This window comes from Tetrao urogallus, assembly GCF_951394365.1.
Source record: "Tetrao urogallus genome assembly, chromosome: 2".
NCBI lineage: Eukaryota > Metazoa > Chordata > Aves > Galliformes > Phasianidae > Tetrao > Tetrao urogallus.
Window position 1 is genome coordinate 80,249,003 of NC_136814.1, and position 27,425 is coordinate 80,276,427.

At 36.0% G+C, this 27,425-nt stretch overlaps 1 protein-coding gene across 1 annotated transcript in view; it reads right to left on the reverse strand.

The window, feature by feature from the left end:
• Positions 1-27,425, reverse strand: part of CD109 (CD109 molecule) — a gene marked incomplete at both ends in the record, with an annotated part of 79,611 nt that overhangs the window by 27,114 nt on the left and 25,072 nt on the right. Inside the window, 18 exons of the mRNA XM_079550001.1 lie at positions 757-933; positions 1,989-2,133; positions 4,345-4,563; positions 4,767-4,880; positions 7,159-7,276; positions 8,023-8,158; positions 8,721-8,781; positions 9,265-9,339; positions 10,096-10,248; positions 12,347-12,523; positions 13,123-13,185; positions 13,283-13,384; positions 13,738-13,977; positions 15,602-15,711; positions 16,493-16,628; positions 17,442-17,538; positions 19,671-19,755; positions 20,390-20,429. Coding sequence (XP_079406127.1) covers positions 757-933; positions 1,989-2,133; positions 4,345-4,563; positions 4,767-4,880; positions 7,159-7,276; positions 8,023-8,158; positions 8,721-8,781; positions 9,265-9,339; positions 10,096-10,248; positions 12,347-12,523; positions 13,123-13,185; positions 13,283-13,384; positions 13,738-13,977; positions 15,602-15,711; positions 16,493-16,628; positions 17,442-17,538; positions 19,671-19,755; positions 20,390-20,429 — 2,248 coding nt within the window. The remainder of the gene's footprint in view (positions 1-756; positions 934-1,988; positions 2,134-4,344; positions 4,564-4,766; positions 4,881-7,158; positions 7,277-8,022; positions 8,159-8,720; positions 8,782-9,264; positions 9,340-10,095; positions 10,249-12,346; positions 12,524-13,122; positions 13,186-13,282; positions 13,385-13,737; positions 13,978-15,601; positions 15,712-16,492; positions 16,629-17,441; positions 17,539-19,670; positions 19,756-20,389; positions 20,430-27,425) is intronic.

The window sequence follows — 27,425 nt, forward strand, 5'->3', positions numbered from 1 at the left end:
TGTGGTCACTGTTTCAGATATTTAGTGTATTTTGATATGTGAAATAAATTAGGTTTAAATTCACCTTCATTATAATGCTCTTGAAAACTGATTTTATGAAAGTTACAGCTCAAACTAAGGATAAGTAATACGTCATGGATACTGTCTGACCCAGTAGGCACAAGGAAGCACAATACAACTATGTTCTCCACACTTCGTGATGCTCTGGAGTATTTTCAAATCAAAATATACAACCATTTTCCTTTAAAATATTCCACTTTCCGATGTCCAGCACAGAGTTCATTTCTGATCAAGTCTAAAACTTGGGTGGGCAAACATCAATCACAAGAACATAATTCCTAGAGTTCTGCAAGGACATGGCAGGATGAGAATGTGTCTAATTTTGCCTAATGAGCATTGCTAATTTTGACCCACTGTACCTCACATACAGCAATGTTTGTTCATACACAGTTTAAGCAAAAAAGAGCTAGCAAGTATCAATAACAACAACAAAAAAGCACAAAAATCATCTTCTAAAATGCAGTTTATCTCTGAAAAATAGCTACATAGAAACAGTTATATTTTGGAGAAAATTTTCCTTGTAAACAGAATTGTCTGCTCCTCAATTCTGCTATCCCAGAAGAAAGAGAAAAATGAGTTTATTTCTAGGTTGCATGACACCAGCAAAGTAGTCTTTCAAATGCTAAGTACAAAGTCACAGGTACTCTAGCTAGGAAGAGTTCTTGAAAACATAAAATGTCCTTTAAGCATACAGACCTTTTCTCATAAATGATAATGCTTTTGATTGAATATCCTCCCTCAGCTGTCTCGTTTTAGTAAGGTATTGCAAAATATAAACATTTGGAGCAAAATTGATCATATTCTGTTCACCACAGCCATAAGGCATCTTAATCAATGATGACAAACCATTGATCGAAGGTCCAAGTAAATCACCTGGAAGATAAAATTAAAACTTAATACAAATAAACACATGTCTAACACATGAAGGATGGTATCAGCTAAACTATGAAAAAATTTAATACATTGGGAATACTTGTGCTCAACACCAGTAGCCAGGCAGAAGACTGCATTAACCACACACAGTCTTACTATTAGCTTTTTGCTCACTGATTAATCTCCTCATAGAACTTTACTGACCTTCCCAACTACATGATAATTAAAAGAGACACCATATGAAAAAGCCAAAAGATATTCCTTCCAGGAGAATGTTTCAGCAACTGTTCATATTTCAAATTTCCTGTATTTCTCCTCTCACACGCACTTATCAAAGTCTAGGACCAACTATGAGTCAAGTTTTAGGCTTTATTCTTCAAGCAAGCAGAATTTAAACAGAATATTAACAAACTTTGCAGGACTTTCCTGTAAAGTCCTGACAGTCTCTTTAACTTTGAAAAAGGATACTTAATACCACAATATTGTAAATAAAATAAATAAATAATGTACACCATCTATATACAGTCATCTTATGATCAGTTCAATGGATGAGAAATTATTATTAACTAATGATTCATGCCATTAACATAGGGATTAAATTAAATTAATAGTTTCCTAAAAACCTATGAAGCAACAGCTATACAGGGCAAGATCTTAGAAACGCCTTTCAGTACAGAAGTTCTGGCAAACCCTGTTATGATAGTTCAGGATATTATACCAACATCCCTGCTCTACTTGACAGTCTACTGCTTCCACTTACTATTCGCATCTATGCAGTACAGAAGAAACCAGCAACTGAATTATGTTAAATGTGGTGACCACTTGCAACAGGATGTCACAGATGTCAAATTGCTAATAGAGACCAATCCTTTCACATCTATGTGGAATACAGGTACTCTCAACTTCCAAAAGCAGTGGCAGTGGCATACTGTATCTTCATGCTACATCTTAAATACTGAGTTCAGAAAAAGTCCAGCAGATGGCAAACTATACTTAAAACAACAAAAAACAACTGACCAGTAATAGAGATGGAATCAGAACAAAATAATTCTTACCTATAGCAGTGACCTGCACTCTTTCACTACCACTTACAACATCAGAAGGAAAAGTGAAATCCAAAGTTTTTCTCACTGCTTGTTGTTTACCCCCAGTTAAATCCAAAAGGAGTGTCTGAGAATATGTTTGTTCCAATCCTTCAGCCTACCAAAATAAACAGGATTGTTATAATTTCCAATAGGTTGTTGCTTTTAGAACTGGAACTACGTGCTTACTGTGCTGATACATTTAAAACTCTGTGAGATACTTTGTGCTGCTTCTTAACACATCAAGAACCTGAAAAATTGGCCCATCTGAACTGACACATAAATGTTTTTATAATAAAGACCTGCTTCCACAAATTTCTTCTGGCAACCATGTGTTAATTATAAAAATACACACAAAGTCATTGAAAGCATCTTTGATTCTAGTGAGCTCAATGACAAGCACAGAGCTCCACGATCAAGAATATGCCAAGGCCAGAAGTGCTCTCTTTCATGCTATTTGCAATCCTCCAGCCTGTCATACAAAGAAGACTTACACCAGTTAAGTTAATCACTGTAGGTTCAAAGGTTCCGTTCATTCATGCATGCAAGTCTCTTGGAGAGAAAAAATGTCTTCAAAGTAGAGAAAACGAATGGATTGCTTTTCTCTGCCTAGATTTAGTCCAACAGGATTTTATTCTCTTCAGCACAACTGAGCTTCAATTGGGCCACTTACTGCCCCTTCCAGAATTAACTTGCAGGACAGTTATTTTGAGATGTCCAACAAAAGGGCTGTGCTATAAAAGAAAAGCTTTCTGGTGGTTCCAAAAATGGGCCCTTAAAACAAAAAGGGAATCAGCAGAATACAGCTGGCCAGAGCTTGCTCCTCATGATGGACAAGGCTGAGTCAGTTGTGGGTAAGTATGGATACAAAAATGCAGATGCAAATAACAAAATCTAGAAGAACCTCAACTTTCAACATTCAGGTTCTACAAACAGCTGTGCTGGAATTCACATCACTTATTTCATATGTTTATTGTACTCTGAAGTAGTGCAAATTTATGATCCTGTCTCATAAGAGAGGTAAATCAGCACCTTTAGAGCATAATTCAGTTAACCTGTCATCCTCGAGAAATGTGCTATCAGTATGGAAACCCTAAACAATAGATAAGAAATTAGCAGAAAGAAAAATCTATGAAATCTGAAAATAAAGGCATAGATGAAGGGAGCTTACAAGCAGGCTAGGGACCCATTTTTTACATGGTCCAATAGTGATAGGAAAAGGAAGAATGGCTTTAAACTAAAAGAGGTGAAATTTAAGTTAGATATTAGGAAGAAATTCTTCACTCGGGGTAGTGAAGCACTGGAGCAGGTTCTATCATTCTATGAAGATCAGCACAAGGAAATGACAAGTCCTGTACCTGCAGAGGAACAACCCCATGCACTTCTACATGCTAAGGTCTGCCCAGCTGGAAAGCAGCCTTTCAGAAAAGAACCGGAGAGAGCTGCTGGACACCAACTTGAGCATAAGCCAGAAAAGGGACTTTGCAGCAAGGGCATCCAACTTTATCCTATATCATGATACATCATGTAAAGCCTGGCCAGCAGGTTGAGGGAGATGATCCTTCTGGGTCCAGGTGAGGGCAAATTGCCTAGACAGGCTGAGAAGTCTCCATCCTTGGATACATTCAAAACCTAACTGGGCAGAGTCCTGAGCCTCTGCTCATTGCTCAGTTGATTGCTCAATTGATCCTCCTCTGACCAGGAAAACTGGACTACACAATATTCAGAAGTCCCTTCTAAATTCAACTATTTCCTGATTCTAGGATCTTAAGTAGCTATTTTAGGATGAGATGTAAAAGTGCCTATCACCTTTCACTGAAATGGAGCTCAACATGATTCAAACTGTTAGATGCCAAAAGTTAGGCAAATCTCATCCAAAAGACGCTAGTTCATCAAGAAAGTCTGGGGGCTAAACTTTCATCACTAACACAGTAGAGAAATGTTCATAAAAGTAGGCTTTGAACTAAGCTAGGTGCACTAAGAAATTCATTGCACTTATCCATAACAGAGTTACACAGTCCACTTTACCATCCTAGATTGTTAAGCTAACTGTAGCACCATTAATTCATTGATGTGAAAATAGGTTTTGCCTTGCCTTCAGAAGCATTTGACACATGATCAGCTATAGAACTGATCTATATTTTCAATTCTGGAAGGAGATCTAAAGAATTTATTTTAAAAGTGCTTTCAACTTCAAGCCATCTGACCAGAAACTAATCTGAGAAAATGAGAAGCAGACAAGTATACTGGTTTGCCTCTTTGTAACAGTCCATTGTCTATTTTACAAAGCAATTTATTTGTAGAACAAGCCAAGCTGCAGACTGTTTACCTTTACTAAAACTTTTTGGATGATAGCGTCAGAAGCAGCAGATGATACTGCTGTTACTTTGATGGGAATCTCTCCCAGCTGTTTTGGTTTGATTGGAAATTGAACAGTTTTTCCATCTTCACTTGGTACAAATATAGACTGTTGATTTCCTGTAGCATTTATTTCATTGGATGTTAGAATAATTTCAAAAGCATCATTCATATCCAGGATCACATTAACCTGTAAAATACAGTAACATTTGCAATAATGTGTAAATTTTGAAGAAAATTTAAGCTGCCTTTTTAAGCTTTATATAGAGATATAGCCTTACAATACACTCACTGAAGATCTCACAAGAGAAAGTTATGATTTTCATCAGTAATGCACTCCCTTCAGTGTATGCTAAAATTCAAGTACAGAGAACAGAGAGACTGTTACTTTACCTCGGCTTCTTCTTTCAAATAATTAAAGATATTCACTTCCAAAATGAACTGCTCTCCTCTGATGACAGAGTATGGAAGGTTCAGGAAAACAAAGAAAGGTTGAAAAGCTTCTAGCTGCAAAACAAGGTCAGCACAAAACAGTGAATCCCTACAATCAGATACTAGTGAGAAAATAACTACACAGCATGTCTTCTGATTAGACTCTCACTTTTAAATTCTTATGAGAGTATCATTACTCACAATCACACTCTAGGACACTCAACTCAATTACACTCAACTACATTACTCTACAACTAACAAAAAGTATTACTACAGGGCTGAATCAGAAGCCAAGAATCCCCTCTGCATACAAGCACCTTTGTTGGAACTCTATAATGCCACTAAGATGAAAGGTGCTGGACTCCTGGCAGCTTCGACATGGCAAATTCTGACAGGAGAAGATGAACTGAGATCAAGAAACTATCATCCTGCAAATTGGAAAGCTGCAGTCTGTCCAAAGATACCGTTAAAGCTACTATGAACTATTTTGAACACACAAGTAAAGGAGGATTCTGAATCTGTCCACTGACCTATACCCATGTCAGTACAGACGTGTGTTGGAATCCAAAATAACTAACTTTCCCTAATTCTGTAATTCACCAGCACATAAGTATGATATGTTACTTTGTGTGGTTAATCTTGGCCTAAGTCTTTGGTTATACTTCTAATAGTACATCTTTTCTTAATTAAAACAGAAACAACTTGCAGGAATCTGTCAGAAACTGATTATTTTATCTGTTAACAGAGACTTTGGACCAAGTCTTGGCTCTAGGAAGGCAGTGGTAAGCTCACATCAAGTTCCATGGGATTTCACCATTTATGAACATCTGCACATTAAGAATGACTGAAGCAAGATATCTATTATTAGAGAAATGTCAACTAAAAATGGCTTTAATTCAGTTTTCATTAAAAAATTCTTCTAAGTATTTTGAGTTTCAGATCCAGAAAATACTCAGATTTCTTTCTAGCCAACAAATATCCAAAAAATATTTTGTTTGCTAAAGCTTCCAGTGATAAAAAAAAAGTCTTTTATCATTAGAAAAGTTTTAATGAATAAGTTTTTGTTAGTTCTTACTCAATGTTTTCACTAGATGCTTATTTCCTTTGATTTTTTTTTTCCTCTTAACCTCTTGCAATACTAAATTTTAACAATCAGAAATATTTCAGTATCTTAAAATAAAACGCCAGGTGAAATTATCAATACTTTGTGTACTAAAAGACATGTAAAAACAAGATGCAAAGCAGTAAATGACACTAAACATACAGATATCACTTATTTATTTCTCCATCACAGTTTTTGTGCATTTCTTCTATTTGTCTCTTTGTATGGTACTGATTAACATGTTTCAGCCATATGGAACTCCAAGCACAATCTAAACATCCCAATGAGGATGAAGCATTGAGCAGTGTATGTTGGTGATTATAGTTAAGGAATAAGCACAACATCTGTTTTACTTGTAGCTTTCTCATATTTGAGAGTGAGGGAGCAAGTATATATTTTCATATAGTTTGAATCAGAAAACAATTCCTCTTTCCGTCCCTCCTCTGCCAAGCTAAGTGGAAGAAACAAGAATTGTGATTATAGTCTCAGAGGACTCTCAGCCACAAAATATAGATCTGTTTCCAAATTTTGTGGTGTTTTGACCAGGATGTTCAAAGCATATGGTTTGTATCTGGTATATCAGCCAACTACAAATCTGAGTCTGTATCTGGGCTTACATCCTGAAAGATACTCCTCCACAAAAATTTGAAGGGATGAAAATTTCAGTGGGTAAAGAGTTGTCTCCAAGTTAAATTCTAATTAGTGCATGCATCCAGTTGGAAATCTGTGACCTAGTACTACAGACTTTCAATCTTTCTAACCTTTGGCACTTAAAAGTGGAGATGTCCCAATTAGGAATGTAGTTTCTCTAGGATTTTTTTACATTATGCATGAAAAGAGATAACTACAATGACACTTCAAAAAGTAATTCTTATTCTAAACAATCCAAATAGCATTCTCTAAGAAGCTGTTTCCACGAATACAGAGTGAGCCAAGGACAACCGCATGTCTATTCCGGAAATTTCAAGTTTTAGGTCTAAACTGACAAGTGCTGAGTTTAGTTTAAATTGCTAAATTCTCCTTAAAAGAGCCATGGAGACAGGAACCTGGCAGTAAAACCACTTCATCCTGGTGCCCAACCTCCACGTCCACATAAGATTTCACTGTAATATTTTCCTAACAGTTTGAGTGCGCATGAAATTTCTTCACTGATACAAGGAGAAGGCTGTTATTAGAAGTAAAATGCAGGTTCCAATTAATAATATACAGTGTTATCAGTATTTAAAGGAGAAACATCAAGCAATGTGCTACCTCTGCTGGAACAGTTGTCACTCCAAGACCGCCGTTTTTAGAAAGCACAAAAGCACTGGCTACCCAGGACGTGATGGTATCAGGTACAGTGACTTCCATTGTGGTATCTGCATCAGATCTGATAGCAAAAGGACATAGATGACTTTAAAAAGTATCTATTTATAGACATGAGTAAGTAAATATGTGTGTTAATAATACATCAAAAACGAAGTTCAAACTCTTGGCAGGAAAAACTTTTGGTTATCTGTTTTCCTCTTCTTAATCATTTAGAAATATTTGTGATGGGATCAAAATGATTAAAACAAATTATTAAATTATTTTGAATTCCATAACTTTAAGATAATTACACATAATCAACTTTCACAGATCCTGTAAAATAATCTTCAATGAAGTCTGTTTCCCTAACTTCTTAGCTATGAAAGAATACAAGATTTGTGCCTCACAACACAGGTCAGATTTCACTATTAGTTTAACAGTTTGAAATGCTTCTTGAATTAGGTGCAGATGAGAACAGATTTTAGCTTCTGGGTCACAATCTTCTCGTGCACTTAACAGAAAAACACTAAGTCTCCCTACAAGTCAGTTCTCCCTACATAAAAGGAAAATACTTTCCTATCCTAGAAATCTTTGTCTCCAGGGTTTTATTTTGTTCCATTTGAAACTGAAAGTCAGGGATTACTCTGCTTTGCGCAGTTGTAAAATGCCTCATTTGGTGGGCTTCCAACCTCACTTGTGGCCTCTAGGTGGTAGCAGAATATAAATAACACCACATTTTTAAGCTGTTTTTCAGTACCAATGCAGAATAATACTAAAACAAAAAAATAAAAACAGTAAATCAGTTTCAATTTCCTTTTAATTTCATACCTAGTTTTGGTATCAATCCAAAGCCAAGTCTCTGGAAAATGTGTCCTTACATATGGAGTGCTAAAATCTAGAGGTCCATCTCTAGCTACTGGCAGATCATCACCAAAGCCATCCTCTATGGGTATCATTCCATCATCTACAAAACAAAAATTATTGTCCTACCTACAAATGTCTATGTTTAAGAAAAATCAAATTAATACAGTGTTTGCAGTATAATCTACAGTGTTGTTACATATGTTAATTCTACTCCACAACATCAGAAACTTTGCATAATACTTTTTCCCTTGTGTTTTTGATTGTTAATTTATTTTCTTAAGTAAATGAAATTTCAGAAGAACATTAAGGTTATACATAGCCTTTCCAGACTGCTTCTAGATCTGATATAATATAGTGTCATACAACTAAGTGACAAATCACTGATATGAAACTGCATCCGAAATTGCAAATAAGAATGTCATTCATTGATTCTCAGTCCCTTAAAGAGTAGGGTCGCTCAGGACATCAGCAAAAGTGAAGTTCTCAAAACAGTACCTAAAGGAGTTTTGCTTGTTCTGAACCTTAAAAACAGTTCTCTTTTGCTAGGTTGGAAGTTGCCTTTATGTATACTACAGTGAGAAGACTTAAGAGGGGCCCTAACCCACAAATCTCCTTCCCCACTCAGTAAATTAGATTTGGCTTCATTTATTTTTATTACTTACAAAGAAAATGTTCTTTATCCTCCTCAAGAATTGCATCAGTTGATACCCAAAGGCTGCATTTCTGGATAAAATTTATACAGTTTATCTCAATACAGGACATTCAGGACATCAACAGTGCTCATCTATTTTATTTTTTTTTCTTGTCTTTCTTTTTAAGAAAATAAAGTCATAGTTCTAGAGTAATTATAGACCTACAACAAGTAATACACAGGAACCAATAGATGTCACAGTTATTTGAATCTGAATATTGCCATAATGACAGAAAAATTTTAAAAGGGATGACACTATAACACAAGCCATACTTATGAAAATATAAACATATATCATTGTATCCAGATTATTTACATGCTGCTAAATTACAATTCAATACCCATATAAACCATGAAAACTGTAGACTGTTGTCTACAGCCCCAAGCTTTAAAAGGAACGTTAATAACCTTTTATTTTAGTAAGCCATACACAAACCACAAAGTTGAGCCCCGCCATGCCCTCCCACCCCCTACCCCCCGCAAAAAAAGATCAGAGTTTCTTATTTTAAACATACCTGAAAGACACCAAAGGAACCTCTGACAAGGGGGAAATACTGTGCTGTATTATATAAATTGAGTTCATGAAATACCTAGGACAAAGAACAAGAAAACCACCATAATATCACCCAAAAAGTAAATGCAAATACTTTCTTTTTCCCAGGACTGTCACTGTTAACAGATGCTCATTTGTAGGGCAAGCAGCAGCAGCTCTGTTAGCTCTCACATAAAGGAGAAAAGAATCAGTGACAAGATGAATGGGATTAGATTGCAATAATTTCGTAATTAACAGATGAGTACTAAGACTACTTAAGCCTAAAACAGGAGTCTACAGCCCACTATTATTCCATGCACTTAGACTACTTTGTCATTTGGTTGCTTTAGGAACAATGCATATTGTCAGCTCTTTCAAACTGTTGGTGCACCAGAGCTTCTGCAAGTAAAGAGATTTCAAAAAGATGATTAATTACAGCATTTCACTCCTTAAAAAATAGAATTCTTTGTATTATTTTACATAATTGATATTAAAGAGCATGAATCAAAAAGTTTCAGTGATTTTTGTCTTTTCCGAAAGAAGAAACAGCCAGGCATTAACTGAGAGTTTATTGAATAGAAAAACAATACAGCATTAATTGGAATCAGAAGTGCTGGGACTGTTACCTTGTAAGCTTTAGAGTCTTTTCTGCTAAAGTAGATAAGCTACTTGCTGATGTAAAAAAAAATCTGCACAGCTAAGAACATTATGCCCAAAGAACATTACTCATTCAGCTTATAAGCTGTAATATCTATGTAAATACACATATTTCATACAAACAATAAAGACAATCTTTTTTTCCCTGTATACTTACAGAATCTTCAGTTATGTCACTACTGTCTCCTAGAAGCTTTGTACTTTTATCAACAACTGCAAGTCCAACTACTGATTCTGGATCTGTTGTACTGATCTTAAGGGACACTTTCTCAGACGGTTTGACTTTATCTTTGCTCCAAGAAATTTTAATCTAGAAAAAAAGTTAAAGTAAATTATAAAAAAAGACACTAGTTTAAATTATACATTGATATTTGTAGTCAGTCAGCAACTATGAGATTTTCTTAGTCTCTATTAAGACTGCATTTCCTAGACTTTGGGGAAAATACTATGGCCTTCCTTTTGCTCTTGCTCTCCCAGCTGATCCTTGGACTGAGTATAGTTACCTCAAACAATCAAACAACCCCTGGATTTGAAGTAGCAGTCTCTTAAACCACAATACACTGGTTTCTACAGCTAAGGGCAGTAAATGAAATTCACTCTCTCTATCAATGTGCAGCACAACATGTAATGTATTTTGGGAAATACATTTTTGGGAGAAACTTCATCCTTCAAAGATTTTAATGAAGCATGACACAGTGAGATCAACACAGAAAAAGGGATTTATATAGTGGGTGCACAGGTAAGGAATAAGGAAGTGAATAGATAAATACAGTACCAGTATGCACTTCCTACAGGTAGTGAAATGAGGAAGGGTCATCCACTGTAAGGCAGTTCTGATATGCCCCATCCACGCAACATCAGGTAACAATGCAGTGAACAATGCTACTCTTTTTTCTCACCAAAATAACATTTCTATGAAGTCTGGAGACCAATTCACCATCATACTAATGTTGCTTACATTTAGCTGTCTGCGTTTCTGTTTAGTGTCTAAGCTTGACAGGTGTCAAAAGGAAGTTGTGGTGACTAGATAGCAGTTTTGCTCATCATGGAGCAGAAATCCAAATTGCAGTGGAGAAAAAAGTTCTGTAGGCTCCACTGACTGCACTGAGAGAGAGTAGGTGGGATTCACTTATATAACAACTGGCACTTTTTGTTATCTAAGATGCTCAAAGTTATCTGAGTCATCCGCAGTGGTGCAGAATTTCCCTTTCTGGAATAAACTCTGGAGTCCAGGCAGAATATCCTTAATACCACACTCAGTGTGGGCAACTGAATATCCTTAAATGGAGCTTGGCTGCGTAATTCCCGTACAGATATCAGATCAGACTCAGTCAGCTGAAGTCATCTGGAATCACTTGAGTTGTCCCTACAGCACACTGTCTGGCCCTCAGCTCCCATTCCAGAAGTGGATAGGTTACCTACATGACCTCCTACTGGTCCTAGGACATATCTATAGGTTACAGAGAAAGTAGTCTTCATAGCAAATACATTGAAGTTGATACTAAATTCTTATAATTTACCTTCTCAATTTTTCATCCTATCTGTACACAAACTAGGATGGTGGCTTTCATTTGTTAGCTAGATTTAATTGAACTGGTATTTTCAAGATCATGCCTCAATTCTTTGCCACAATATATACTATAATCTTACACTGAAATCAGTGGCCAAACTTGCGTTTTTTCCAGAAGGATGAACAAAATCGTTATGCTTTCTCACTAGAAATATCCTCTTGTCTCTACCCTAGAACTCCCAAGTTTTAGCTAAATTATAATATTCGTTTTCTGTTTAGATTCTCAGAATGGATTAGATGGATGGTGAATAAGGAATTGGCTGGAAGGTCGCACTCCAAGATTTGCAATCAAACGCAATGTCCAAATGAAGACCAAAGTAGTGTCCCTCACAAGTCATTTTGGTATCAGTACTATTGAACATCTTTATCAGTGACATAGACAGCAGGACTGAGTTCTGCAGAAGAGACAAAGCTGAGAGTAGCAGTTGACAAGCAGGAGGGAAGGGATGTGATCCAGAGGGACCCTGGTAGGCTTGAGAGCCTGACTAGGGTAAATAACTCTGCAAACTTCTAGAATACCATACTTCGAGAACTTAGGAGTATTTTTCTACTATGTTGTCCAAGCAATCTTTGTCTCAGTATTTAGCCATACTGTTAAAAGCATAATTATTATGTTATCTGTGTATTTATGGGGAATATGTTCAGATATAGAATAACCCCACATTTAAAGCCAGATCCTAATTATCCTGGCATTATCAGAAAGTTCCAGAGACTTACACAAACCTCAGATCAGATGCACAATGAGGAAGGTTTTACATTTACAAGCTTGTGATCTAAACTACTCTTTACCATACAACAGACAAAAACATGGTCTCAGGCTCGTGTTCAATATAATTACCTTGTTGTCCAAAGCAGGCTGAACAGGGATTGTAAGAGCATCATTTACAACTGCTCCATGTTCATCAACATAGAATACAAGTATACATGCCAGAGGAGCCCAGGAATTTTCTGCTGTTAAATTGAATGTTTTTTCAACCATTGTGCCAGAAGTCATAATTTGTTCCTTAGATAACACCTGAAAGGGAAAAATTAAATACTCAATCTGTTGACACCTCAATACATCCTAAGCTCTGTCATTCCTTCAATAAAAGGCTTTTAAGAGAAGAGGCAAAGAGCTATAATTCATGATTAATTCTACAAGACTGGGCATGAAATAAAGGGATATTACAATATTTAAATATTAGAAATAGATTTTTTTCTAGGCTTTAACTCCTGCCTGTATTACTCTGGGTAACACTGAACTATAAAAACGAGTGCACAGCACAATATGTTCTGCAAGTACATAAAAATATAACAGTAATATAACTGTAGCAATAGAGCAAGGGGTAACAGGCAGAAAGTGAAACACAGGAAGTTGCATAATAAAACAAGGAAGAACTTCTTTACTGTCAGTGACAGAGCTCTGGAACAGGCTGCCCAGAGAGGCTGTGGAGTCTTCTTCTCCAGAGATACTCATGACTCATATGAATGCCTTCCTGTGTAGTCTGCTGTATGGAATTAGCTCTAGCAGAGGAGTTGGACTTAACGATTTCTTGAGGTCCCTTTCAAGCCCTATGATTCTGTCAAGTTGATAAAAGTCATCTTGGATTGTTCATATATGAAATAGCAACTTACCAGGTAATGGAACTCTCTTACTGGCTTGTTGCTTTCAATATTTAGTTCAAAAGGTTTCCCAGCCTAGAAAAAGAATATGATTGATAATGATGATTATGGAAACATGATGAATAACTTGACTGTTTTTTCCTATCTTAGCAAGTTTTGTTTCAGACTGTACCTTCACTTCTTGGCTCTTTGTTTTAACCTGGAGGTAAGTTTCACTGGGAGAGCTGAACACATCATAAACGCCTATGTCAGTCTTACTGTTGAGGAACTCTGCCTGTAAGACAATGCAAAACAAAGTTCTTAACACAACAGCAAAAAGTGTGTACTCTGTAAGCAGCAATATCTATGTTGCTGTTTAGAACGTGGTAACCTTAGTTGCAGTAGAAGACAACTTCTTGCTTTGGGTATCTGTTTCTTTTTTTTTTCCTATCGCTAATTTGATGCACTTATTTCGATCACATTTACACAGGATCTGCTACTTTCCTTCCAGCTCTAATATGGATAAGAAAAAATACAATAGCAAGTGGTATATAGGCTGTTACAGATGGCAGAAACAGCATACCACTAATTACAGCCTTCTCAATTCAGTGTGTCATTCTTTCAAATCAACATATTACAGAGCAATACCTGAACTCTCAAAGTTTTTGTATTGGATAGGATTGGAAACTCAATATCAATAATTCCATTTTGTGGGACTGTGTAATTCAGGACATGGACCGTCTTATTTCTCTCCTCTGTTGCCTCATTCTCAAAGTGAGAAAGTGAAGAGTGGTGAAAAAACAGGTCCGACTGTTGTGCAGTGACTGTGACAAGATTTTGCCTCTCTTCAGTTGTCAGCTGGTTGCTGTCAGAACGTGTCACCTTTAGCTAAAAACAAAAAGAAAGAAAATGTCCATCAAACAGGGTGAAACCACATACAACTTTATAATTTAAAAAAGGCATTGGCCAGGTTTCTCATATATCAGCATAATTACTCCCTTGAGAGCACTGCAAGTAGGCAAGTCAGTCAAAAAAAAAAAAAACTATTCACAATTGTACCCAATGGAGAATTTTTATTTTTTATTTATTTATTTATTTATTTTTAAGAGAACAGGTAAAATAGAAAAAGGTGATCTACCTTTCGGCTCAGTTACAGCTCCTCTTCTCCACATGCTTATCTATCAGGCAAAATAAGCATATCTAACCTGCTGCCTGAATACTCATTTTATCACCTTTTGAGTGAGATGTATTTATGGATTCATAGAAAGAAATGAAAAGACTAAAAACAAGCCTCAAATTGATGAAATCTCTAAATTCTTCACACCAATATCCACCAGTCAGCACTATAACTTATATCAACCTTTATTTCTATGGATTCTCATCCACAGTAAAACCATTCTCGCTCTGTATTTTATATTCCAAAAATTCAACCTCTACATTTAATAACACTGAACAAATGTTTCCCTCTTCTTTTTCAGTCCAAAAGTGCGTCACTCTTCTCCTCTGCCATTATTTTCCTTTTATCTCTCTGTACAGCACACACAGACCTTCACCTCCAGTAACAGCTACTGCTGTTCCCTCATCCCCTCCTCTGGGAGTATGGCTGGTATCTATCTCCTCTGCCAGCTGCAGTATTGCTAAATCCTCAGTTCCCTCTCAGCTCTTTAGCAGGTCAGAGCTGGAGTCAAACTAAGCTGCAGGCAAAGAAAATGAAAAGGACCAAAACCAAAGTCCCAGTGGTAAAGCTAGCAAAATGATACGACCTACACCGATCCTAAACTGCATAATCAGTCCATCTTATTGGTATTTAGTTATACCATATATTATACATACAGTATTTAGGTATTTCTACATAGCAAAGGCTCTGGCTGTCTTAAAAAATTATGAAGTCTATTACTCCTTTAAGATAATTTTCAAGGGTGCAATACACAATCTCTCTTAAATGCAGAAATACTGACCACAGACCAGGAGAGCGTGAAGAATATGAAAGGCTTCTGAGAGGAGTATAGGTGGTATGAAAAAGACATGACAGGATGCAAAAAAGAGACACTTTCATTTCAGAGCAATGTGGTTTGAGTCGTACTTGAGTTTACTTAGACTAACAGCTGGTTAGTCTTAGATATGCATATTTAAAATAAATACTATATTCACATTCATACATTCCATTTTTTATACAAGTATTAAGAGAGTTGGGACTCAGTAACTACTAAAACACAGTCAACTTACTGGAAAACATTAGCTAGAGATTGAAAAGTTTTACTTAACAATGCTGAAACTCTAGTATATCCTGTCAACACAGCATTTCCTATCATTTTTTCCTTTGCTAGAGTAAAAACTGTAAGCTTAGAACTTCCTGATATGTAGAACTTCATATATCATGAAAAAATAATTTGAAAATAAACTTGTAAATTACTCCTAGAAGTCTGAGACAAATTCTGGTATCTAAGGAAAAACACAGGAAAAAAAGTCACATCTGTTTATGCACAAACCACAATGAATCAAAAGAACTTACAGTAGCGATGAAATTCAGAGAAGGTTTTATGACTCTAGAGTAGTCCACAAATTCAATGAAATAGTCACTTTGCTTTGGAAATATGATAGTACTTGAATTCTGAGAGATTCCTGTTGAAAAATTGCTTTCATTTAGACATATACACACTCCTTTAGCAGTAATTTACTTGATTTTTTGATAATTCTATCATGTTTTTCACCATTTCCACTCTGACTGCTCTCCATCCTTCCTAAGATAAGGAAAGTATCAGTAAAAAGATGATATGGCGCTGTTATCCAAGACAATAAATAAGTCATATCACAACGTGCTCTACTCTATGAATACTATTTCAGAATGACAAAATGAAGAATCCCAAATCTGTCAACTTCCATCTTACTGGGCTTCTAACAGAAATTCTGTAATTAAATCTTGTTAATGGAACTGCCAGAGAACTCTTTCTACTGATGTTTACAAGCGAATAAATAAAATACATTTATGATTAAACTAAAGTTTATAAGGCAACCTAATGCTATTTTTACACCTGCTCTTCTCATCAAAACAAGCTGTTACTGAGTTTAAGCCCTCAGTAAGTTTAGAAGAACATGGTAACCTCAATTGCAGTAGAAGAAAACTTCTCGCTTTGGGTATCTGTTTCTTTTTTTTAACAAATCCCTTGGTTACTTAATAAATCACTTACTGCAGACCTGCATTCAACAGAGCTAACAGTTACTTAAACTATTTAATAACTAGGCAAGTAACAGTTCAAATAATATATTTGCATGCAAAAGATTCGTATTTCCTTCAGTACATGATACTTTGCCACCACTTCCAAGCCACTCTGCATTGCACTAAGCTCTTCTAGCATGATCTGCTCCTTGGATTTCTCTTGGAAAACCTCAAACAGCAAAATACCTGTAAGTGACTCAGTAACCACAGCAATGATTTCTACTGGCTCAGTGTAATCATCGTCACCATGGTGCCACGACTGATCCCCATTCAAGTTTTGCAACATGAGCTTGTTACAAGTAATATTCACAGATCCATTTATCTGCAATGTGGAAAGAAAGAAAAAAAAAAAAAAAAGGATTACTTTATATGAAATTGTCCTCTTCTACACTGCCAGAGCACTAGTGCCTATGCTTTACAGAAAAAGACAACAAATTGGAAGCTGCCTGAAGGAGCATCGATTTTACCCAAATTCAGTTCTGTTTCTGAAGATTAATTGCTGTTGAAGCCTTCAAGCCAGTCAACAGGAAATGACAGACATCACTTAGCTGAAATGAAATTTTGTTCACAGCTCAAAATTAAAAGACCTGATTTTGAAAAAGATTACATCAATTTCTCACCACCTGTAAGTCTTGAAATCAACACGGAAGGCTTTTTTACATGTCATGCCCTAGATCATCTCTAGCACATCAACTCCAATGCAATTACTACAGAATTAGTAAGCAAAACTCTTAATACCACCATGATAGAATTCTACATGGACAATTGCAATGCCTTTGTAACACAGAGTTGAGTGCGTAATGGCACGCACAGTGCCAAGGAACATTCCCAGGCACTGGCCCTCCATCACCTACACTGCTAGAAGGTCTTTAGGAATGTTTTTCTACTTGGGCCAGCTACTGCTCTCCAGGCATAGTTCAAGGGATTGCAGTGGCCAACTGTCACCCCCAATAGGCAGTCTGAACGTAGCCACTTTGTACGAGAAAATAGAGTTAAACACTATTCATGCAAGTCACTCCACAGACTACACCAGCAGAACACAGCACTTGAGGATGGTCCCAGGCATATTTAACCTTCAAAAGCAGATACAGCTTTAGAGTCTACAACACTACTGAACTGCTAACAAAAGACTCACCTCCATTGTTTTTGTTATGTTCCTCTTGTTTGTCCAGTAAGAGACAGACAGACAGGTGACTGTCACATTTCCCTTCACTGGCTTTCCATATGTATACCTGAAACACACCAAGCAAAGCAAAAGAGTGCATCATCTCAAGAGCCTAGGCTCCTGAAGAGTAAGGTAAAAAGGTTCACTGAAATACTTTTTCCTGAGTTTCAAATATAGATAGAATGTATTTGTACTTTGAACCATGATGTTTTCAGTGCTTCACTGACATTAAAGTCAGAAGCCCAAAACTTAGAGAATATACAGAGAAGTGGGAAGTGCTGCCCTTTCCTGAACATGAGCTTTACAAGTCTGTTACTATAGGCTGTACAATTTAAGCAAATTAACTATGTTAGACTAAGCTAGAAGCAAGTTACTGAACAGAACATATAGCACCATAGTTAATACACAATAGGGTTAAAATGGGATGTGGGAAGTGCAAGTGTTCTGCTTCCCAAACGCTGAATGTACAAAATGAGTGATTTCAAGATATTTTTGTATATTCATGTTATTTAGTAATCACAGAGCAAACAAATCATGGCATTATTGCACAGCAAACACAATTGGCAGTTGTAGCTAATTTATAAACAATAATCAGTGATTAGTAATAAATCAAAGATTTTCTCAACATTTCCAACCTTAGTCAGATTTTGTAAATTAGGAAATAGGAACAAAGTAACATTATAATCCAACAGTATTAATACATTCAGATGTGATAACTAAGTAGTTTGGGTCAGTATGGATATGACTGGAAGTCACTTAAGAAACATGAAAGCAGAGCAAAAGGATTATCAAATAGCATAGTTACAGGAACATTTCTGACAATGCTGTCTTGCACCTGAGCTGCAGTCTTTCCTGTTAAATCTAATTACAGAAAGAAGCTGCTATTAAGCTTGAAATATTACTGTCATTGGATAACATCCCGTAGTTAATCTAACAATAGTGCAGAAATGAGAAAGGAAAAAGGATTTATGACATCTACAAGTTTAAAGGACACGTAAAGTCCTTGTATACAGAGACATTTTGCCTATAAAAACAGTCACCAGGAATGAAGTCATTCCCTATAAATAATTATGACATATCAGTAAAACCTTGGCACTGCTGGGATTCAATCCCAGACTATTCATTGGCACCCAAGTCTGGATTTATTGCAGCAGACAGGTATGCTTTCAAATACCTTAACAAAGGAGACAAGTATCTTGAGGCAGACCAAAACAAATTAGGAAACCAAATTCATATTGGCATATACTCCAAAAGAGAAATAGGAAGAAGAAAAAAAAACAAGTGAAAAATCCTTTTTTTTTTTTTTCTTTTTTTTTTTTAATTACACCTAATAAGAAACCTACATAGTTTACAGTATTGGGTTTTGGGTTGCATTGCTTCCAGGAAAAGAAGCTTTTTCTCAGAAGTCCAAACATCACATTTAAACAGACTGTTAATCAATCACTTTGAATTGACCGTTTTGAAGGTATGCATTTTAATGTAATGAAATAGCTCCAGAAAGACTTTCACTTTCAGTTCTTCTTGTTTACCAAGTAGCTTTACTTGGCTCTCATCTTCCCAAAATAAAATTCATTTTTATCTGAGATTAAAAAATAAAATATTATTTGTACAGCAGTCTACAATGATGAATAGTAATCTACAGTAAAGTCTGTTTTGAACTACTCAAGAGTTTTCAATTCTTCATCAATTTACAGGTATAGGTATTTTGTAAGCCAGTAGAAGCCTGTAGTTCAAATCCATAACATGGGTAAATCAGTATAAGAAGGATGTGAATAGAAGCTTGAATAATTTTCCTGTTGGTATGGTAAAACATAGTTACTCTATCTAAAGAATTTGATGTGATATCTTGGAGAGCATAATGAAAGAGACATAATAACCGGAAAAAAAACAAAGTCTCAAAGTTTACATACAAACAAAAGATTCAAGAAATTTTATGAATAAGTCAGTTGAAAATAACATGGCTGTAGTCTAGAAATACCTATACCTAACCAAAAGTGTACAACTAAAAGTCTGAAGATCCATCTAACATTGTTACACAAAAATCCAGTAACTAGGAACATAAGCTAGCCAGCTAATGCACAGCAGAGGACACTTTTTTTTTTTTTTTTTTTTTTTAACATTTTAGCATGTTTTTACTTTAATATTTACAGACAATTATCTTAACAGAGAGCATGACAACAGTTTCAGTGTTTTACTTACTTTGCAGTGACAACACCACTTACATCTTTCTCTCTCAAGGAGTAGTATAATGGTGTTGTTATCGTAACATCAAATTTTGGTAAAACTAAATAAAAATAAAAATAAAAAAAATATGTAAAGTATTTAATTCACATAAAAATAACATTTACATATTTTGAATATGTAATATGGTACTGACTATTGCAGTTTCCTGAGGACTATAATGTAAGATATTTCTTAACACAGTTCTATGCATGCTTCAATCTGAGATAGTTTGTCAAAAGGTGGCACCAAGCATCACAAGAGCAGCCTGTGCACAGCCTTGTATGGATAAAATATGTTTGTTTCTCCTCTCTCAAAGCAAGCTTGTAGAGGAAGCAGTAAATGTTCGGCCTGTTTAACCTTTACAGAATTATCAGGAAGCGTCATGATCAAATATTATACAGATCTGTTGTGATGAACACATTGCTTGGATGCTCCTGGGAAAATAGGGACCAGACAACTTTCAAACACTACAGCAGTAGGTCATTAAAGCTACCAGAAATAAGTAGGGCAGCTGATAAGATGATGCTTCTCCCCAGAACAGCCAGTTTCAGAGAAGCAGATGTGGAAATTAAACTTTCTGGGAGTATTCAGAAAGTTTGTGTTAGCCAAGATTAGTTAGTTTCTCTAAACTCTAAATTAATGGAGACTCAGTTACTAACTTTGGTCAGTACTAAACATCCTTGAATAACACTTACCATATTCTATCACTTTAAAACTTTGATAATGTACTTGACCCTATTGAAAAAAAAAAAAAAACATAAGTACAAACAGCTGCAGTTAGAGTGGCATGTTTAATGTATTTTTTAGGCCCAATCCCACCCTTACTCAGCTTAAATTATAATTGCTGAAATTATGTAATTTTAAATTACAGATCAACCACCATCAGCTCCTGTTACAGAGTTCCTGCAAGAACCAGCTGAAGATATTTGCACCAAAAAAGCATGCAGGGAGTTCACATATAGTAGATTCATTACATGTATAATGGAGTCCTCAGAGAGCCGTTAGTCTACAAACATCTACACATGGCTGGTTTCTGTATATAGATATATCTGAGTCAGCTAGCTTAAAACTATCAAGCATTAAGCATTCACAGTGATTAAGATGAAAGATGACAGAACTACCAGCAGTATCTTTGCTAACTCATTTAGAATTAACTCTTATCTCTATGCAAGTGGAAGCCCCTGTAGAGTATCCAGAAGACAAGACCACTTCAAAAACATGTATATAATCTTAAGGCTTTTCATTCACTTAAGAAAAAAACCAAAACCTAAGATTTAATTATAGTCTGCGTTACATACTTACTTTAGTAGAGATGTCTTGAGTTATATCTTTCTGACTTTTATTTATTGGTTAAAAATCAAAGGAAGAAATAAGCAACTGTAAAGAATCTTAAGTTTTTTCTATTTTCCTATTTTTCTGTTTGTTTTTACATTTCTTCATTTTTCTCGAAATATCTAAAAGCCTATTCTGGAATATTATTGAGATTTGGTATCTCAGGCCATACACAGCACATTCTTAGGAAATTAATTTTACACTTTGTTTTTGTTTTTGTCTTTTTTTTACCCTGCTCTCCTAATATTAAAAAAAAGAAATTAGCAGCTATTTTCGTTCACTGGTGCAATGACAGTTGACCCGAAAAGTCAGGGTAGTGAGACATTCATTTTGCTTCTGTTGTCTTACTCAATTATTCTTCCTTGTTAGAGTGCAAGTAATTTTGAGCAAGCATGCAAGTCATTTGTCCTCTGGCACATAACCCTTAATTCTCATTTTTACAGTGCCCTGCCAAAAAGCTGCCATCAGCAGGGAAATGGCATGAGTTACCTGGAACTAGAGCTCTAAATATCAGCTGATCTGCCTAACACCAGGATTACATTGGAGCAATGATCAAATTATCTTTCACAAGGCTTTTTTGTAATCATTAATCAATCAGACTGTGCCTCACTAGGCCATATGGGACATGTAAGCACATTCTATAATGATTAGCAATGTATCAATGACAAAAATAAAGACTGGAAATATTGCTAGCATAATACATCTTATGTCCATATCTTGCTAACTATTTGATATTCTCAGTGTCAAGAAATACATGATGTGGACATAAAGTTAGATTATTAGACAAAAACAACAAGAATCACTCCTCAAGAGTTTTGTTTGAGGAGAAAGAATATCACTAAGTTACTTTTGAAATATTTATGTCAGCCTTCATCTAAAAATGTGAATAACATAAGGTTTAGGCGTACACACATTTTTAAAATGTTTGGCTTTAATACTCATAAATAATAAATAGTAGTAAAATAATAATTGTTATAATAGAATGAATAATCCAATAGAACCATGCCACAAATAAAATGAATCAGTCAAAAACATTTTTGCTTGGTTCAGCAGGAGCCAACATGGATGGCCTCCCTAGCCCCCCCACTGAATGCATGAGAGGAAGGGACAGCAACAGCCATTCTGGCAACCAGCAGTGCTCCTGTGCTCAGATGGGACATTTGGAGGAGCTTCTATGCTCGAATGGGACATCTCAACATGAGAGCTTCCTCCTCTGACAGGGCTCCAGGTCACAAAGGAAAAGCAGCCAAAAATAAACTCAAGCCTTAAGCAACACAAGAGCAGCAGAATGAAATAGTTATATTCCCTTTTTTTTTTTCTTTAAAAAATAAAAAACAAAACTTTCAAGAAGAAAATCTGAACTCAGCTGGACTAGAAGAACAAACTAAGAAAATGAAAGAGTTTCCAAATCCCAAAGGACAGGAAGGGGAAGACTCCTTTCGACAGCCTGTTTGCTTCTTTGATTAAGACCCTTCTGAGAAATAGGAAAGACCATTGTAGACAACAATCTGTCACTAGGAGGTGGCTGTTTTTCATATCACTGGATGCTGTTCAACTGCACGATGAGGTTATGACAATGTGGAGCTCAGAAGCCTGCTTGCTTTGCTTATTTTCAAGAAATTTTTCATTTTCCTACAAGTACCATTTTTGCTAGAGAACTTCCATGAATATGGTTTGAAATATGAGGCAAAAGAGATTGGATACGAACAATTGGTTGTGAGGTAGTGCACAGAAACATGACTGGCATGTAAGAAAACTGCCAGATGTCCCTAGGCCCTGTGGTTCTTCAAAGATCCTCACTGAAAATCACAGTAATATCATTATTTAGATATTTCACTTTTTAAGTAGGAATTAGTTATCCTCTCAGAGGTAAGTGAAATCTGTAGTTTGACTGATCAGCAGATGGCTTCTTTACTTCATCAAGGTGTGTCAGGTGGGAATGAGTGTGGCAGGAGAAGATGAGAGCATGAACAGAGAACACTTGTGAGAAAAACACCTGGACCAAGACTCAGGCTGCAAACAACTGTAATGGTTACCCATCTCTCTTACCTCATCAAAAAGAAGAGCAAATTAAGCATCTAAGACCAAGCTCCTGATGAATAAATGCTAAAACTTCTCCTAGCAAAAAAACTTCCATCAAAGAAAAATCAGATTAGAGCTGGTTTTATGAGTAAGTCACTGATCACCACAGCAACTGCCATATTTATATTCCCATTTTGAAAACATACATGCTTTATATGGGGGTTGGACTCGATGATCTCAGGAGGTCCCTTCCAACCCCTACAGTTCTGTGATCTGCTATTTTCACATTTATGCATATCATAATTCTTATGATCCAAAATACAACGGTACAAAATGCTACATGCAATCCATAATCAGATTACTATTGATTAATCTTAGGAACAGGTATCTTTAGGAGAATTACATTCAGCAAATTTATCCCACGTCTGGTTGATGTACGTTTTCTATTTTCACTATCAAGCGTGTATTTGCTGACACCTTTGCTGTCAAGCAAACCATGAGCAGAACGTTGCTCGAGGTGGTAGGATGAAAAAGTACCTCCTTGAAAATGACTTTTTATTTCACCTTAGGAATCAAAACAAAATAATTATTTGTTAAGGGAACTGAAAGCAGTAGAAAACAGGTATTAAAGAGAGACGAGAGCTCTTGGCTGCAACTTCTCTAAAATAACAACCTTTATTACAGAAAGCAAGCCATGAATTGACAGTGTAGGGAAAGGAAAAGATCCTAATAGGTCAACTGGGTGATTTGACTGCCAAGCCAGATTTCTCCCTAATGCACACTTTCCTGCCAAGCTAGTTTGCAATAGGCCAAGTAACAACATTTCAATCCCTTTGCACCATTTTAGTTCTTCAGGGCAGGGCTTTCTCTCAGGTAAATATTATTGAAATATTTTAAAGTGTACACAGTTCAATTAGTTTCTAGGAGCAGTGACTTTTAAGAGCTTAGTTATATACACAGTCCAAAAGAGAATCTTTTCAATTCAGATACAAAAACAAGCACCATGCTTATTCCACTTAGGCTGCTTTATTCTGTTTTTATGATCTCTCCAGAAACCAACATTTCTTAAACCACATGAGATCTATAACATTCTGTGCAGTTTGTCAGAGTCTATCTACAGATTAAACAAAAAAAAAAAAGTGCCAAAAAGAGATCCATATAAGATGGATGCTACAGATCTTGACATCTAAGAATGACAGTTCAGCTTTTGCTCTGCTGTGATGAACCAGCTCTGTTTGAAATCATTCAGTCCAACTGAAAGTTGTTTTGTCTCTGAAACTTTTAAAAATAGAATACTCTTCAAAAATATTTTAGAAAGCCTTCATTGCTCCTGAATCATCACTATTCCTGTGTCAAAAATTTCCAAACAAGAACTTCCATCAATTAGATTGCAAAATGCCTTAGAAGAAAAACTTTTAGACTGAGATATCTCCTGCTAAAACTCAGCAACTAAAAGCCTTTCAGCAGCAGGCTCCATAACAGGAAATATAAAATATCCAACTAAAATACAAGGTGGAGACTTGAGAACCAGACTGTAATTATACTGTCTTGAGCTTTCTTGGAAGAGTTCTACTAACACCTGTACTCTTATTAGAAGTACTACAGGATGTTTAATAGCAGCAAGCAGCCAGAACCTGATTTAAAACAGGATTCAGAGGCACTACTTCCAAGAATCCAAATTCTGCACACTTGGGAACTGATCTGTAACCACTGGAAGGGAAGTATCATTTAGTGATTTTATGGCACTTTAAAGACAAGATAAGAAACATAGAAATGTTGAACTGCTGACACTAAATGAGAAAGCTCAGGTCCTGGCATCAGGACAGCTAAGTCACCCAGAGATCACCCCATTTGAAATCTGAAGATGTTCCTAAAGCCCTGAGTAGATCCAAAAGATACTATGGATACTGTGGACTCAGTCAAACAGTACCAGTTACAGACAAGAAAGTATAGCTACAAAAATGCCAAACCTATCAAAATGCAGGACAGACACGCTAAGCACATCTTAGCATTAAATTCAAGTTCATAGTGACCCCTGCTCTCAGGACAGGATTAGTGAATCTGCAACTTCATATATAATACAGAAAAACTTGTACCTCCCTTAATGACAGCTGCAGCACAGGAATACCTACTCAGAGTGATCTGAGCTACTCATTTGCTTTAACTGAACACTGACTCAACCTCCAATGACTAAAAAAGAAACTTCAATACCCACTATAACTTATGTATAGACATGCTACAAACCTGAAACCAAATCCCCTCCCATATGATCTTGACATTCAAAACATAAGCTCATTTCTGACTAAGAACCAAAAGAAATTTCCCGTCAGTTAAGTATTTCTTTTCCTTTATTCTGCAAGGCTTCTTGCATCTTTCATTAATCAAACAGTATGATATGCTATCAGAAAAATAAGTGTGGAACAACCCAATAGACAGACTTAGCAAAATAGTGCATAGCTCCACAATATACTGTGCATGATATTATCATCCAGTGTAAGACATTGTGCAGATACATGCTATGTCATACAGAAATAACGCATACTGCTTTGTCATTATATTCTTTTAACACCAAAATTGAAGATCAAAGAGGTGTACATTCTGAAGGAAAAGGCATCTGAAAGTAAACAAACTTCTACATGTGGTGTTTCCCACCCCCAACCATTTAAACATCATATGAATAACCAGGTTTTTCTGGACCCCAAAGCCCACTACATTTTTACTTAGATACACTGTTCCTTCTCTCCTCTATTTGTATTTTCATTTTATATATTTATTGACAGAAGAAACCAGTTAACCTGACCTCCTTTTATCACAAGTTTAGTTACTCTAGAATTCAGCTACTCCAGCAGTCTGCTTGATTTCAGTGCACCTACCAAAAAGGCAATCATTCTTGATGCTAAAACATCAGGCAAAAGAGAAGCCCTCAATCTCATTTTTTTGTTTGTTTGTTCAGGTGATTAATAGCCTTATTGATGAAACAAACTTCCCTGCAAAAAAGAAACTCTCCAGTTTCAATTTCTAATAGCTGGTTCATACCATGCTTTCCTCTAGTACATTAAGAAGCTTTTTAAAACCTGTAATGGCACCCAGAGATTGTAATCAATAAATCCACTGATTCATTTTATCCTTCAGTGTACAGTCAGCATTGAACTTCTGCAAGTCCCCAGCAACAAGCTTTCTTTCCCATCTCCATTTGCAAACCCTATCATCAGTTTGTACTGGAAACACCCTGGTGACTGACATTTGCCATTTGCCCAACACTCAAGCCACTCTCCCTTGACAGACTTCATGTATATTGCATTGACATTTTGTCATTAGAATTTTATACAATAAAAAAAATCCTTTACAAAAATCTGCTACGTGAATAAAGCTACCTACCTATTACATCCAAAATAGCCCGAAAGAATTTAATTCTTTGATGTGGATTCCCACATCACCTTAATTGACATTTTACTCAGAATTCATGCCATAAGACAGGTCTCCCTTCCTACCTCACTCTTTCCTGTCAAGGACATACTCATCTTCTGCTTGTCAAGAAGACAACCATAGAGCTCAAGAAGTCTTCTCACAGTGAAATTCACTAAACCACACAGAGCTATCATAATACATACTAAATATTCCCATCTCTGCCACAGATTCACTGTTTCTTCATGCTACTGGGCTCTGCCTCCTCCTGGAATTTCTTTTGTTTCTAGCTAACTTTAAGAACTCTTTCATACTTTTATTAACCATCAATTTCTCTTCAGAATCCTTATATTTCCTATAAATCTGCAAGAGTTCAGAGTTTCTCATTGGAATGGTATCTATCTATTACCCTCTTTTTTTTTCCCCCACTTATTAAATGTTGTCTTTCTTAAGTATGAACTATATCCTTCATCAGTAAAAACAAAATAATCCTGTTTCTGTTCTGATCAAGTTTATCTTTTCCTAAGAGAGTATTTTATTAAATGCAGGAAAAGCATTTTGCAGTGCTTTTCACCTTGAATTGTCTCCTGAAACAATGATGAATTAGAAGGGCATTTCTGACTCTGGATATCCTTCATGTCACTGAAGCATTTGGAACTCTATTTAAAGGATCCCAAACCTGGCATTCAAGGCTACACTCAATGCTAGAACACTAAGATTTACAAATTAATAATCAGGAAAATTGGGTGTTCTTAGTGAAAAAGAACAAAGACAACTCACAGATCTAACATGAATCCAGGCCAGTGTACAACCTTTGTCAGCAGTCAATTTTCTGACAGCTTGAGACTGGGGAACCTCCTGAACAAGGGGTCAGAGTTTTTAGTTTACGATTCTTAACAGCCTTTACCTCTGTGAATTTGCCCAGCCATTGCCTTTGAACCACTGGGAATTTCACAACAAATGCTTGTGATG